The sequence below is a fragment of the Budorcas taxicolor genome, chromosome 21 (genome assembly GCF_023091745.1).
Source record: "Budorcas taxicolor isolate Tak-1 chromosome 21, Takin1.1, whole genome shotgun sequence".
In the NCBI taxonomy this organism is placed as follows: domain Eukaryota; kingdom Metazoa; phylum Chordata; class Mammalia; order Artiodactyla; family Bovidae; genus Budorcas; species Budorcas taxicolor.
In genome coordinates this window covers 38,506,251-38,522,682 of record NC_068930.1, presented here as the reverse complement: position 1 = coordinate 38,522,682, position 16,432 = coordinate 38,506,251, and the positions used below count along the sequence as shown (strand labels likewise).

The window sequence follows — 16,432 nt, the reverse complement described above, 5'->3', positions numbered from 1 at the left end:
TTGTCAAAAACATCTCCCTCACAAACAGGTCTCAGATACCAATCCTTCCCATGGCCTCAAGTTGCAGCCTACGTGCTCATCCTGGGACATTCTTTGTAAAAATCCTTGAGCAAATGTCAGTCGTTACTTGATAGATTATTTTCTGGGAACAAACTGCAGAAGGCTTTGTGCTTTCTCATGCTTCTCTCAAGAACAATAAGCACTTTAACATTCTTTCCAGCCAACTCAACCGAAGAGAGGAAGGAACAAGTCAGAATCACAAGAGCTAACTCCTTCATCCCGGGCCTGTACCTGCGGGACAAGGAGAGGGTTAGGGAGCCATGCCTCCATTTTGTCAGTAGTGCCTAATGAGCCTCCTGACAACTCAAGATTTGCATGGACAACACTGGGGATCTCACCAGGAAAGAATTCTTCCTCTTGTTTGGATCTGCAGCATAGCAAGTGATACATTTCTCCTCCCTTTGGACTTTAAGATCTACCACCTATAGTGTGTCTGCACAGGGCATATCTACCCCGAGTTGCCCCTAGCCAGCCACACTGCATATTATACCTGGCTTCACCTTCTGCAAGCTTCTGGGCAGATTGATGGGGCTCACTGCATCTGTCAAATCACCCTTAATCAGCTGAAGAAGAGGAAAGGCACTCTCATCTACTGATGGCCCACAGAGACTGCAGGACAGTCATGGGGTTGCCTTCTTCTCAGTGCTCGAACCACGGAAGGGGTCATACAGGAGGAAGGGCAGGAATGAGGTCATGGGGGATGCAGAACCCTGGAAGGAAAGTGTCCCAGAACCAGTGCAGCCATGCATCCCCGCTGCAGTAACATGATATCATTGACCCAAGTCTTACCATTACAGTCTGGGTGGTGGATGGCTCTTCTCATGGGGCTAACCTGCGGGATCTTCTCTGTTCCATGATGTTGTGGGCCCCCAGGTGACGTTGATTAAGCTGCACAGAGAGCAGAGAGGGAGCAGATGTCACAAGAGATACAGTCCAGAGGCTGGGAGAAAAGAACACAGCTTGGGACAGGGTGGGACTGGAGGGGAGAGAATTCTAGGCAATGGGCCCTGGAGCTGAGCATCTCTGAGCTGTCTGTTTCTAGCAGCACAGTCAGGGAGGACCTCCTGGAGTCCACGAGGGTGTTCAGTCATGCAGCATCTTGACAGTCACAGAAGGAAACGTGAATTTCTCACATGTGTATCCTAGGGTCCAGGGCATAACCTTGGCTTCGTCCCATTCCAGGTATGATCAGTTGCTTCTTTTAATGTGCCACTGGCATTCACTTCTCCCTCTCTCCCTAAAGCTCACCTGGACTTTGAAGAGCTTCCTATGTCCCCTGCAAGCGGTCAACAGAGGGTGGGGGCCCGGGCACTGCTCCTCACCTTCCCAAGTAGTGAGCTGCTGTCAGCAAAAAGTCCTCACACACGAGGAAACCCACACAGCTGAAAATGTCCTCTGCAACCTGATATTCAACAAATGCCATATAGGGAACGGGAGTGCGGCTTGGCCTCGTGCCCCCCATGATTTTCCCTGAAAGAAAGATAACAGACTGCCTGCTGTGCTCACGGAGGCAAAGGCTGGAGAGGGGAGATGGGACCAAGGTTGGTGGTCTTTGAGAAAATTCGACCTGAGTCCAGAAATTTCCTTACATGAACCAGGGCCAGAGTGTGCATGAGTGTAACATCTAAGCAGGTCTGTGCCATGTGGAGTGGGTCTGGGCCTCTGAGGATGGGACCATCACTCACCTGCCTCCCCAGTGGGGAACAGAGAAAGGGCTGCCAGGAGCAAAAACAGGACCATCTCTCCAGGAAGGCTGATAAGATCTGAACAGCTGCTGCTTCCGTCTGATCTTTTAACCCTGAGTGTCTCCTCTGTTGTGGCCGTTCTTACAGCAGGCTTCTCAGAAAGTGTCACATCACTGTTTGATCTGGGCCTCAGGATGATAGATCAAAGAATGTCTTCATTTCTGTGGTTCTCTTTAGATCATCACAGAGATTCTGTCTTGGACCTCTTTGGGTGAGACTGTGGGAAACACTGAAGATAAGCTCTATTGCTTCTGGTGGAGGAGAGCTTACCATCATGATCAGATAAGAACAGTGAGATTAAGGGTGTGGGCTGGCCAGAATGATGTGAAAGTGATGCTGAAGAGGGCTTATTCCAGTTACCAAAGGACTGAGTGGTTTAAAATAACACCAAAATTGCTTGACCCATGAATCTGTAATCTGCTCATGGTACAATGTGAACAGCACCCATCTGCTCCCACTGGTGTCAGGGAAGCTTGAAGCCCAGAAGCTGAATCACTTGAAGGCTCCCTCACACATGCCCAGTGGTTGCTGCTGGCTGTCCTTTGGGCACATTGGTTTCTTGTCACGACGGTCCCTTATGTCGTTGGTCTTGGCAGCCCTTTCTCTGTTCCCCGCTGGGGAGGCAGGTGAGTGATGGTCCCATCCTCATGAGGACCCCTTATGAGACTAGCAAAACCTAGATGACAAACCCAGTGATGACAATATGGGAGGAGAATATTTCGGGTTAATGTTATTCCAGTATTGATGTAATCCAATCAGTTCATAAGCAAAAGTATTAGATCATTTCTAATTTGGGTTTTTCTGAGGATGAGTGGCTTTCATTCAAAACACAATTGCTGTAACACAACACATTGATGAAAGAAGAAACACCAATGAAATTTCAACTGAATGGGGAAAAAGCATCGACTAGAACTCATTATCCTTCATTTTAAAAATTTCTTTAAAAAATAGGAGCAGAAGCAAGGGTCTTCATTCTGATAGATGATCCCTGCAAAAATCGCACACCAATCAATATACTTACTGATGAAATGTTCTATGTTTGTCATTCAAGAGCAAAACAATACAAGGACACACAGACAGCCATAATCATCATTTCTCTTCAATAATATACTAGAGATTTTAGTCACTACGGTTAAGCAGGCAGTAGAAGTAAAAGGTATAAGACAGGGAAAGAGGAAATAAAACTGTGGATATTCAAGATATAATGTACAACAACAATAGCCAGGAACCTGCAGATCAATTATTATAATTAGTAATTGTCAAATTTTCTGGGCACAAAGTCAACTCAAACATTAATCATCTCTCTATCTATACAATAATAGTTAGAAAATGAAATTTGAAAAAAAAAACATTAAAATCATGGAAATGGTCAAATAACTAAGTATAAATCATAAAGATATTTCACATTCATGTTTGGAAGAGAAAATACTTTTAAGGTATTCATTCTCCAAAAAGTGATCTACAGACTCATTGCACTCAGGAAGTATTTCACAGAACTTTATTGGTTCTAAACAGATGTGGAAAACCAGTAGCCAACATTGGAGAAGACAGGCTTAAAGAATGAGAATAAGATAGGAGCTCTTGCTTTAGCAAATGAAGTCATAGTAATGAAGATAGTGTGGTACTGATGGTGCCATAGAGACATAGATGACAAGATAGAAACCCCGCACACATTGAGACATTCTACACAAATATAGAACCCTTGGTGTATGATGGAGTTTTATGGCAGAGAGTGGTGAGAAACTGTTTTTTCCGCATCCTAAATAAGTGGTGCTCAGGAAAATAAATGTCTCTGTGGTGTCTTTAAGGACACATCTTTCTACATGGAAAAAAGCACTTGACCCTGCGGCACCCTCTCCTGCTTCTTGAGGCTCTGGGCCCCCAGGGTGATGCTGATTGAGCTGCACAGAGAACAGAGTAGAGGTATGAGGAGCGTGGAGTCCCAGGAGATACAGCCCAGGAGCTGTGACGGTCGGCGACTTCAGGGCAGGGCTGCAGCTGAGGGGAAATTGAGGTGACAGACAGCCCTGGGGGAGTGACACTCTGTCTTGTGCTTTTCAATGACATGAGTGCAAGGCTTCTGGGAGCTTTCTCAGGAATATTGGGAAATTAAGTGCTGCACTCAATATGGCAGCAAATTTGGAAAACTCAGCAGTGGCCACAGGACTGGAAAAGGTCAGTTTTCATTCCAATCCCAAAGAAAGGCAATGCCAAAGAATGCTCAAACTACCGCATAATTGCACTCATCTCACATGCTAGTAAAGTAATGCTCAAAATTCTCCAAGCCAGGCTTCAGCAATACGTGAACCGTGAACTCCCTGATGTTCAAGCTGGTTTTAGAAAAGGCAGAGGAACCAGAGATCAAATTGCCAACATCCGCTGGATCATGGAAAAAGCAAGAGAGTTCCAGAAAAACAGCTATTTCTGCTTTATTGACTACGCCAAAGCCTTTGACTGTGTGGATCACAAGAAACTGTGGAAAATTCTTCGAGAGATGGGAATACCAGACCACCTGACCTGCCTCTTGAGAAATCTGTATGCAGGCCAGGAAGCAACAGTTAGAACTGGACATGGAACAACAGACTGGTTCCAAATAGGAAAAGGAGGATGTCAAGGCTGTATATTGTCACCCTGCTTATTTAACTTCTATGCAGAGTACATCATGAGAAACGCTGGACTGGAAGAAACATAAGCTGGAATCAAGATTGGCGGGAGAAATATCAATAACCTCAGATATGCAGATGACACCACCCTTATGGCAGAAAGTGAAGAGGAACTAAAAAGCCCCTTAATGAAAGTGAAAGAGGAGAGTGAAAAAGTTGGCTTAAAGCTCAACATTCAGAAAACGAAGATCATGGCATCCGGTCCCATCACTTCATGGGAAATAGATGGGGAAACAGTGTCAGACTTTATTTTTTTGGGCTCCAAAATCACTGCAGATGGTGACTGCAGCCATGAAATTAAAAGACGCTTACTCCTTGGAGGAAAGTTATGACCAACCTAGACAGCATATTCAAAAGCAGAGACATTACTTTGCTGACTAAGGTCCGTCTAGTCAAGGCTATGGTTTTTCCTGTGGGCATGTATGGATGTGAGAGTTGGACTGTGAAAAAGGTTGAGTGCCGAAGAATTGATGCTTTTGAACTGTGGTGTTGGAGAAGACTCTTGAGAGTCCCTTGGACTGCAAGGAGATCCAACCAGTCCATTCTGAAGGAGATCAGCCCTGGGATTTCTTTGGAGGGAATAATGCCAAAGCTGAAACTCCAGTACTTTGGCCACCTCATGCGAAGAGCTGACTCATTGGAAAAGACTCTGATGTTGGGAGGGATTGGGGGCAGGAGGAGAAGGGAACGACAGAGGATGAGATGTCTGGATGGCATCACAGACTCGATGGTCATGAGTCTGAGTGAACTCCGGGAGATGGTGATGAACACAGAGGGCTGGCATGCTGATTCATGGGGTCGCAAAGAGTCAGACACGACTGAGCGACTGAACTGAACTGAACTGAATGTGAGTTTGCATGAGGAACTTACAGAGGTGAGTTTTCTAAAATCCTCATGTGCTAGGGCATAACACATCCCAGGATCTCAGAAAATGTTCTTTGACTGCACAAGTGGCCTCCCATTAGCTTTTGGCTGAGGTTGTTGGGGTTTCAGGTCACAGGGGTGGGTGGAGGGCACTGCCACAGTGGAGTAGCTAAGGGCCTGAGAGGCAGGGGAGGTGGGGCAGAAAAGGAGCTGCTTGGGGCCTGGGAAAGAGCCAGGACACATGCAGAGCTTTGGGTGCTGTCATCTAGCACCTTTGATCAGTCTCACACCTGGCTCCTATCCTGGACAGGAGTGAGGGGTGGTAGGCACTGGTTCATAAGCCGGGTCCACTGACAACTCCTGTACTGTGGTTGGTTTCTCTGAGTTGTCTTTTCCTGGCTGGTGTGAGGGATTTTACGTACTTGTGTTTTGTAGCTTCACATCCTCTACCAGATGCACAACTCATTCCTCTGGTGGTGAGAGACAGCCTGAGACCCACGGAAGACCTTAGTGAAAATCTCCCTGCTTGCCTGCCACATCTCCTTGGTGAGTCTCTATGCGGCATCAAACTTGTGTTCTTGGTTGGGATGGGACCTGGTTCAGAAATTAGAGCTGTGCAGAAGGGTCAGGACTGCGGGAGGCTTGGTGAGATGGGCTACACCCTCAGGAATGGGAGGTCACTCACCAGTCCCAGCGCAAGAGGCAGAAACAAGGCCATCAGGAGTAGGAGTGGCAGCATCTTCCTGAAGGTCTGTCCAGGTCACAGCTGCTGGGGTTTCTTCCTTCCAGACACAAAGCACAGGGGAAGGAAGGAAGGGAGGCTCAGTGTCCCCACAGACCTCCCAGCGGTGCACTCCCCACTAGCCGGGTGTCAGCATTCTACAGATGACCACCTTCTCTGCCCTGGATTGGGAGAGAATGACACCATCACCACACTCGCACACAAAGACTCACCAGAAGGAATACCAAAGTGAAGCCTGTGGTGCAGCCAGTGTTATCTAGTCCAACCTTGTACTACTTGCCAAGCAACAGTACAAAAAATCACGAGATGAGTTGTTGAAACAAGGAATAGCAACTTTATTCAGAAAGCTAGCAGACCAAGAAGATGGTGGACTCGTGTTTCAAAGAACCACCTAACCTGAGTTAGAATTCAGGCTACTTTTATACTAGAAGGGAATGGAGTAAAGTCAAACATTTCCTGGTTCCACTAGCCTCAGGATGGTTGTGTTAATTTCTTCTGTCCTGCAGTCTTTCATCAGTTGGCTTGTTTCCTGTGAGCTAAACAAAGGTATTTTAGCTTAAAGCTCATTACCCGGGAGCCAGCGTTCCCAGAGATGTGTCATCATGTATAATTAATGTTATAGGCAATATACCATTAGTGATTAACTAACAGAATACCAAAGTTCTTCCCTATCACACCAAGAGGAGCTGGATCCCCAGGAGCCTCTCAGTAATTGAATCTCCACTTTTCCACTCTTGGTACTTTTATGATTCTGATAATATCATGAATAATTACTCAATAGGGGAGGTTCAGGGATATGAGAGATTCAGCTCCTGCCCCTGTGAAGCTGACAGGACACAGAGGTAGACCCAGAATAGGTGGGTAGAGGACAAGCCGGTGAGTACTATGATGAGGGGTCTGCTCATTGCCAAGTGTGAGGAAGTGGCTGAACTTGGTTTGGGAGCAGATAGACCTGAACTCACCAAAGTGAACCAAACAGCAACCCCATTTCCTATCTTGCCAGGGTTCCAGCCTCACATTTCTGTTGGGCTTACAATCAGCTCTTCAAATGTAAATATTCTGTGACAGAAATTTTCTTATCCCACAGTGTTGAACAGAAGTCTTGGACTTGATGCTCATTGGACCAAAACCAGCCATCACTGGGTCCTTCAGCATTCAGTGACCTGACTGGCTTGGCTTGTGCTGAGATATCCAGCATCCCTTGAGCTGAGTTTGGGGCTGTCCCATCCAAATCAGGGTTCCTGTGAGGGGAAGAGACTTCCTCTCCAAAAATGCTGGTTACTGGTGGGAGGTGATGAGATAAGTGATGGTGATCACCCTAATAATTACTCTCCACTAATATTCCCTGTCTAGAGACGAGAGAACCACGTCTCTGATGTCTCTGGGCCAGGCCATCCTGAACATGTGCAGATGAATCCAACACTGTCACCAGTATGAGACAGAAGAAAGACGAATGGAAAAGATCACAGGAGTTCTAAACAAGCCAAGTCCCAGTGAGTTGTAGCAAGAGCATCTTATGAATAAACAGAGTGGAAGGACACAAGCTTAACCATTGATGATGATGATCTGCGGGTGGTGAAATTGTAGGCAATTTTAAATTTCTTACGTATATGTTCTGTATTTAGCTATCTTTATATGATTATATGTGTTGCTTTTACACGCAAAATACATTTTGCCATGCTGGAAGATCACTCACCATGCAAACGTCCAGCAAATCATTTCTGTTTAGCCCAGCCTTCTCTAAGCTGCATGTTTTAAAAATGAGATTCGTTTCTCTAAGCTGCATGTTTTAAAAATGAAATTCGTTTCCTCTATAGATTCTTACATGAAAATTCAGAGATTACTGAAAGATAGAACAGAAAAAATTATTCAATAAGCTATTGGGTATGGGACACCTTTGAAATATTAGGATACTTTGCATCTAAAACTTTTTATTACTATGACTTTCCTTTATAGAAACATACATACATGTGGGAATGATGGAGATGGGAGAGGCTGGCTCAGTCCAAGGTGGAGGAGCTCCTTGAAGGTCACTTGGGGCTGAAGGAGGATGTGCCCTCAGGACACCAGAGGCTGCACAGAGCCCTGGGCCCAGGACTCCAAGACAGGGCTGTGACAGGAACCCAAGCTGGCCCTAGGCATACTGAAGGCCTTCTTACACTTTCTTAGGCTTCTGACCTCTGTCTCCTCTGATGCAGGGAGGGAACACTCATGGGGTGAGCCACACCTTTGTAAACCGCCCCCATTTCTGTTAGGGTGGACAAGTGCCCCCCTCGACCCTAGAGTTTCTCAGGTGGTCCCCTTTCCAAATCTGGATTCTTTTCTGTTGCTCCTGGACACTGGGATGTGGGAGATGGAAGTAGGTGTTGACGAGGAGGAGGGCATATGGATGAGACACAAGGGTCGTGGACAAGAGGGTCCTGTGTTCCTGAGGAGGGGTCTCCCTTCTCTGATGGAGCTCACGAGCAGCCTGAGGGGGAGCTGGCACTGGGGACATGTGACTGGAGGGAGCTGGATGTAGGTACAGCAGAAGATTTTATTACAGAGAACGGAAGGTGGGGGTGGGAGGAGCAGTGTATGTGCTGGAGGGGGAAGTCGCTAACAGATCAGAAATGTGAACAGATGTTTCCCTGACAAAGAAGGTACCTAGTGAATTTGTAAATAACGGAGCAATCAGTGATTACTTTTCAAGAGATGAATGTTTATTAAGTTCCAGGCAACCTTCCTCCACACACTTTGACCAATGCTTCCAATCCCAGGAAAGATGGAGGGGTCCATCTCGAGGACACCTCATGTTGATCCCTGGCATTTGTACCGTCTCATGGTTCTCTGGATCCAGGACAGAAAGCTGGAGATTCTGGTGTAGACATTTGGAGTTGTCCCATCATATTTTCCATAGGACACAATGCCCTGGGCCACACCATTACACACAAGTGGGCCCCCAGAGTCACCCTGTGGGCAGAGAGAGCAAGGGCTGAGCTCAGGTCAGGTCTGGTCTCCCTGCTACCCTGGGGTGGGTGGGCTCAGTTAGGGGTCCTGGCTGATATCAGGGCCTTGTTGGTCCTGAGGTTTCATCCTGGAATTGACAATCCTGCTGCTCCTCCTGCAAGAAGCGTCCACCCATTTGTGACTGTGGGGCAGTGTTCACCCCACAGGGACACAGGGCAGCGACCAGATAGGAGGACAGGCCGGGGACGCAGGGACGGGCTTTGTTCCCACAGCCACCCATCCTCCCAGCTCAGCTGGGCCCAGGGTTTTGCACGGATAACACTGGGGATCTCACCGAGAAAGAACTCTTCCTCTTGGTTGAATCGCCAGCACATATCTGCGTGATGGGGATGTAGTTTTGGAAACGCGCAATACATTTCTCCTCACTTTGGACTTCAAGATCCACCTCCTGTAGTTTGTCTGCAGAGGGCATATTTACCCCCAGTTGCCCCCAGCCGGCCACACTGCACATCATCCCTGGCTTCACCTTCTCCAAGCTCCTGGGCAGATTGATGGGGCTCACTGCATCTGTCATGTCAGCCTTCCTAGACAGCTGAATGTAGAAGAAAAGCATTCTCACCTACTGTTGGCCCACAGAGGCTGCAGGACAGTAATGGGGTTGCCTTCTTCTCAGCATTGGGACCATGGAGGGGTTATACAGGAGGAGGGTCAGGAATGAGTTCATGGGGGATACAGAACCCTGGATGGAAGTGTCCCGGACTCAGTGCAGCCACGTGTCCCACCTGCAGTAACATGATGTCGTTGGCCAAAGTTTTATCATTATAGTGTGGGTGTGGGATGGCTCTTCTCACTGGGATGACCTGCTGGGTCCTCTCTCGGTACACAATGTTGTGGGCCCCAAGGGTGACGCTGATTGAGCTGCACAGAGAGCAGAAAGGGAGGGGGTGTCACAGGAGAAATGGTCCAGGAGCCAGGAGGAAAGAGCACAGCTTGGGACAGGGCAAAACTTGGAGCAGGGCGGGGGGAGGGTGTGGCGAAATTCCAGGCAGTGGGCCATAGGGCTGAGCATCTCTAAACTGTCTGCTCCCTGGCAGCCTGGGCAGGGTGGCAGTTTCTGTAGTCCACGAAGGGTGTTCAGTCCTGCTCGAGCTTGACTGTCTCTAAGGAAAACATGAATTTCTCACATTTGCACTGTGGGCTCTAGGCCACAACCTTGGCTTCCTTATGTTCCAGGTTTGGTCAGTCCTTTCTCTCCATGCGCGACTGGCATTGACCTGTCCCCTCTCTCCCCACTGTCTGACTAGCTTCCTATGTTACCTGGTGGTACAGGGCTGCAGCTCCTAAGAGGGTTCCCTGGGAGGGCTCAGCAGAGGGATGGGGGCCCAGGCACTGCTCCTCACCTTCCTAGGCAGTGAGCTGCTGTCAGCACGAAGTCCTCACGCACAAGGAAGCCCCCACATATGTAAGATTTCCCTGAAATCTTGAACTGAAGAAACGCCATGTAGGGACGGGAGTGAGGCTTGGCCTCATGGCCCCCGATGATTTTCCCTGAAAGAAAGATTCCAGCCTGCCCGCTGTGCTCATGGAGCCAAAGTTTGAAGAGGGGAGATGGGATCAGGGTTTCCCTGAGTTCAGAAATTTTCTTAGATGGACCAGGCCCAGGCTGTGCATGAGTGTAGCATCTGGGCAGGTCAGTCCATGTGGGGTGGGACTGGGCCTCTGAGGGTGGGACCGTCACTCACCTGCCTCCCCAGTAGGGCACAGAAGGGCCACCAGGAGCAAGAACAGGACCATCTCTCCAGGAAGACTGCCCAGATCTGAGCGGCTGCTGCTTCCTTCTGGTCTTTTAAGCCTGAGTCGTCCCCTTCCATGTTCTGGCCTTTGTCACGTGAGCCTTATCTGAAAGCCCCAAACCACTTTTTTGTAGTCAGAGTGGACTGTTTTTTGAATTTAATTAAAGCCTCTGGTAAGTTTTCATCCATTGGGTGGGGTGGGGGTCGGGGGTGGGGAGTGGTTGCATTAGCCAGTCCTTAAGCCCTCAGGTGCCTGAATCCCAGAAACCTGGGCCTCATGATGATAGATCAAAGAAAGTCTTTGCATGGTTCATTTTCGATCACCAGGGTGGTTGTGTATTGAGACCCCTTCTTCACCAAGAATGTGAGAAATATTGGACATGAGATTCCTTGCTTCATGTAGAGGAGATAAACCATCATGATCAGACTATAAAGGCAAGATCTGCAGTGTGGAATAGACATAATGGTGTGGAAGTGATGCTGAAGAGGGCTTATTCCACTTACTAAAGGACTCAGTGGTTTAAAACAACAGCAACATTGCTTTACCCATCTGCATTTTGGTCCAGGTACAGTGCGGATGGCATCCCTCTACTCACCTTGGTATCAGGGCTGCTCGAACCTAGAGGCTGAATCACTTGAAGGATTGCTCACACATGCCCAGTGGTTGATGCTGGCTATCCACTTGGCACATTGGTTTTTCTCCACAAGAGCCCCTCAGGTTGTCTCACTTCATGGGATTCTGTGGCTCCCGCATGACACAGTGGTTGGTTTCCCCAGAGTGAGCATCTCCTAAAAAGTGAGCCATCTAGAAGCTGTGTTTTTTCATTACCTAGATTTTGATGTCATATGGCACCTATTCTACCATATTCCACTGCTTAAAGCAATCAAGAGCTCCCCTCACCCAGATTATAAAAGGAGGGCCCTAGACCTCCTTGGTTGCAGTCACGTAAGAAGAGCCTGTGGGATGGAGATATGCAGCGGCAGTCATGTCCCCATCATGAAAATGGGGGAAGCCATGGAATCAAAACAACGGTTGTTTCTAAACATCTTGATCCCAGCCTCTTAAAAAGCAACAACACCTTAGTTAAAGAAACAAAGCCCATGGTCAACAGTGATTCTGGCAAGAGAGTCACAGTGAACCAAGCGGTGTCCTCATCCTGCATGGGCTGGACACCCTGCACTGGATGACCTGGATGAGATATCAGAATGCAAGTGAAGTGAGGAATGTTGCCTTCCATAGGGAATGCAGGAGGGCATGGCAACCCACTCCAGTATTCTTGCCTGGAGAATCCCATGGACAGGGGAGCCTGGCGGGCTACAGGTCACAGAGTCAGACATGACTGAGCGACTTTTAGTACTACTACTATGTAGGAAGTGACCATCCAAGGGCTGTGAGGAGGGTACTTACACAAGGGTTGACCAGTCGGTGGTAAAGGAGCCCAAGGAGGATTCAGGGACTCCAACAGAAAGGGCAGTCTGGTGGGATGTCTCAGAGCAGGACAAATAGGGCGAGGCGGGCATTGCTTTGAAGTGGCTGCCTGACGTGGATCACCAGAGCCTGGGCGGGGAGAGCAGGGGATGCACTTGGAGAAGATGAGGAAGAGATCTGTTTTATAAGTCTCTGTGGGGACTAATCAAATAATTAAACATATTAAGGCTAGTGACCCAGTTTATTACTGTCTGAAGATTAGATGGTATTGGTGGCATCAATGTTAATTTCCTGGATTGATGGTTGAACTGTGGTCACATAAGCGTTTCCTTGTTTGTAGAAATCGCCCTCTACGGTTTTTGAGGACTGATGGAACACCGTGTCAGTAACTTTACTCTCAAATGGTTCAGGAAAATTAAAGTTTTTTGTGTTATAATTGCTACTTTTCCATAAGCCTGACATTATTTCAAAAGTAAAAGGAGATCCATAGGCTTCACATATATGAACAACAACCAGTTTGAAGACACATTTGAAAAGATAATCTGTCACAGCAGCAACAAAAAACACAAAGAGCTTGGGAAAAACATAACCAGATTTGTGAAACACTATTTGAGCAAAATGTTACAGGATTCTTGAAAAATATAAAAACAGACTTTAGAAATAGAAAGATAGTCAGTTCTCTGATAGGGTAGAACCACACCAAAAAGGCACTGATTCTCCCAAAGTTAATATAAAAATGTGATTCCAATTAAAAAAAATTTTCTTTCTCCTATTGTTAGGAAGTTCTAGCTAATGTCTAAATTTTATTTGGAAAATAGCATGAAGGAATAACTAGTCAGATATTAAAAACCATCCTGTAAGATGTATTTTCTGAAAACAGTGTGTTGCCCACTCATGATCAGACAGACAGACCAAAGAAAAAGAATAGAAAATCCAGAAACATTCCCAAGCACATATGAAAATGTAGTTTACACTGAGGTGACATTAAAAAAACAATCACTGGGTGAAAGTAGTACTTTTTAATAAATGATATCAGAGCGATAAGTTAGTCAAACATCACATAAACCACCTGAGTAAGTATAAAATACGAGACATAAATGTATAAAATAAAACCATAGTAATAAAAAAATGTGGATAAATCCCTTAATGAAATTAGAGTTCTTCTAGCAATGACTCTAAATACAGAAACATTAAAAGAAGAGATTGATAAATAAATTGTAATATGTAAAATAGAGTTTTTTAAAGTTTGTATCTCAAAAACTAAGCATTAGCAGAACCAAAATACAGACAATAACTCAGAAAACAATTATTGCAACATATATCACAAAGAGTTGATCTATATAAAAACAAAGAGTTAGAAAATCTAAAGAAGAACCAAGCAGAACTGAAGAATCAGTCAGTTCAGTTATACAATAACTGACATTTCAAATACACTAGAAGGAATCAATAGTAGATTAGATGAGACAGTGGAGTGGATCAGCAAAATAGAAGAGAGAGCAGCAGAAATCACTCAACCTGAACAGAAAAAAAAGAGAGAGAGAGAGAGAGAGAGAAAGAATGTTTTAATGAGGACAGTTTAAGAGAACACTGAGATAATATCAAGGATACTGATAGTCACAGTATAGGAGTCCCAGAAGGAGCAGAGAGAAGAAAAGGGTTAGACACCATATTTGAAGACATAATAGCTGAAAACTTCCGTAACATAGGAAAAGAAAGAAATATCCAGGTCTAGGAAACACAGACAGTCCCAAACAGGATAAACACAAAGATGACCACATTGAGACACTGTAATTGAAATGGCAAAAATTAAATGTTAATTTTAAATTAATATGAACATTAAAATCAGTAAAGGAAAAGCAAAAAGTTATGTATAGGGGAACTATCAGCTACCAGCAGACTTTTCAACAAAAAATTTGCAAGCCAGAAGGGAGTGGCATGATATATTTCCAGTGATGAAAAGAAAAAATGTCTCATAACCAAGAGTACTCCACTGGGCAGGCTGTATTTGAAGGAGAAAGCTAAAGTTTTCCAACAAGCAAAAGCTAGGAGTTCCGCAACACAAACACAGCCTTATAAGAAATGTTATATGGTCTTCCCTAAATGAAAAAGAAAAGATCACACTAGAAGTATGAAAATTATCAAAGAAAAAGTCTCATTGGTAAGAGAAAATGAAGGTATATTTGTCCGGGAGAGAGTGAAGGACAGGGAAGCCTGGCATGCTGCAGTCCATGAGGCCGCAGAGTTGGACATGACTGAGCAACTGAACAGCAACAACCTTCAGGGTAGCTATCAACCACTTATAGAGCTAGTAAGAAAGCTAAAAGATGAAAGTAGTAAAATCATCTATATCCACAATAGGTACTTAAGGAACCCTTGAAAGAAAACACCATAAAGTACAATGTCAAAAAAATGAACAATGAGAGGGATAAAAATGCAGAGTCGTAAGGATGTGTTAAACTTAAGAGCCCAACAATTGAAAATAATTACAGTTATAGAATACTGATGTATATATATTGATACATATATATAAGCCTGATGGTAATCACACACCAAAAATCTCTACTAGATACACACAAAGAAAAAAGAGAAAAGAATCCAAATGTAACACTAAGGATAATCATCAAATCACAAGAGAAGAGAGGGAAAGAAGAAACAAAAAAAGAAGCACGGAAACAACTGAAAAACAATGAACAAAAAGGCAAAAAGTACATACCTATCAATAACTACTTTAAATATAAATGGACTAAATGAGCCAATTAAAAGGCATGGAATACCTAAATGGGTGCAGAAACAAGATTCATACATATGCTGCCTACAAGAGACTCACTTCAGATCTAAAGATACACACAGACTGAAAATAAGGGGATAGAAAACGTACTCCAAGCAAATGGAAACAAAATTAAAGCCAGGGTAGCAATACTTGTTTCAGACAAAATGTTGTACAACAAAGACTGTGACAAGAGACAAATAAGAACATTACATAACGATCAAGGGATCGATCCAAGTAGAAGACATATCAACTTTAGATATACACACAACCAACATAGGAGCACCTAAAAACATAAATATTAACAAGCATAAAGGGAGAAATTGATGGTAATGTAGTAAAAATATGGGACTTTAACACCCCAATTACCTCAATGGACAGATCATTCAGATAAAAAATGAAAAAGAAAACAAATATCTTAAATAACACATTAGACCAGATGGATGCACACACACACACAGACACACACACACACACATCTCTTTCTCCAGGAAATTTGAAAGGGTCCTTGACCGGGAGACTGGGAGGTCATTACAAGGACAGGAATTTTATCATCTGAGAAAAATACAGAGGAATCTTATCTCAAGTGTCTCAGCTAGTGGGATTCTTTATTCTTCAAGGATTTTACTGGTCTTATGTTTATTGGGCTAAAGTAGCCTTTCACTGACCATCACTAATAGGAATGGAAATACCAAGTTACCAAGATGTAACACAGGGAATCTCATCTTCCCTCGGCAATTAGGATCACCCACCTAACTTGCATAGTAAGTTTTTCTGTCTGTCGATTGCTTTCCTACAAATTAAGGCCTCTAAAAACCGGAAGTCCAAGGTCATAGAGACAGAAGGAAACCTTCTGAGACGGAATTAATAGGTCTAATAGTAGGAATGAGAGCCACCCCATGTGGTCACTTCGTTGTCTCAGGAACCATGTATTCTGGCTAGGAGAGAAACAACACCCTATGCTCACTGCTGGCTTAAAGCACATACCACATCCTGGAAGACAGCATCCCAATCTTGAAGGTGGTTGTCTTTCCACCATCTACATTACTAAGCCTTACACAATTCTCGGGCCAGCTGTTTCTGGGTGATATGGGACATGAACTCCTGGCTTCAGCGTTCTTTCACAGTAAAGCATTTGTTGGCCAAAAGTCGTGTTGTGTGGGATACAGAGACAGGAAATAAACCCTGCAAGACCACTGTGGTACCAACAGCAGCACGGTCATGGGCAGGGAAGGCAAAGCCATTCCTGTTCCAAAGCACATTCCCGAAACAGACTAGCAAGGGCTTGACCTTTCAGGTCCATCATCCCCAGAGCTGGCCTGGCGGATCTCTCCCCAGGTATATTGGGAACTGAATCTTCTTGTGGGTCTGGGGGGAAAAAGTGGTGGGAGAGGCCTTGGTCAGTAGAGGCGTTTCACTG

At 45.3% G+C, this 16,432-nt stretch overlaps 1 protein-coding gene and 1 pseudogene across 1 annotated transcript; both read right to left on the bottom strand.

Moving 5' to 3' along the window:
- Positions 1-274: 274 nt before the first annotated feature.
- LOC128066476 (mast cell protease 3-like) lies at positions 275-1,800 on the bottom strand (annotated as a pseudogene).
- Positions 1,801-8,864: 7,064 nt separating this feature from the next.
- On the bottom strand, positions 8,865-10,817 carry LOC128066475 (mast cell protease 1A). Its single transcript, XM_052659528.1, has 5 exons — positions 10,766-10,817; positions 10,424-10,571; positions 9,806-9,941; positions 9,358-9,615; positions 8,865-9,026 (listed from the first exon to the last, which is right to left on the bottom strand). The coding sequence occupies exons 1-5, from the start codon at positions 10,815-10,817 to the stop codon at positions 8,865-8,867; spliced, it is 756 nt and encodes a 251-aa protein (XP_052515488.1).
- Positions 10,818-16,432: the final 5,615 nt, after the last annotated feature.

Coding starts and splice junctions, on each gene's coding strand:
- LOC128066475 (XM_052659528.1), bottom strand. CDS start 10,817: ATGGTCCTGTTCTTGCTCCTGGTGGCCCTTCTGTGCCCTACTGGGGAG. Junction 9,616..9,805: donor ACGACATCATGTTACTGCAG/GTGGGACACGTG, acceptor TTCTACATTCAG/CTGTCTAGGAAGGCTGACAT. Junction 9,027..9,357: donor AGAGGAAGAGTTCTTTCTCG/GTGAGATCCCCA, acceptor CTCTGCCCACAG/GGTGACTCTGGGGGCCCACT.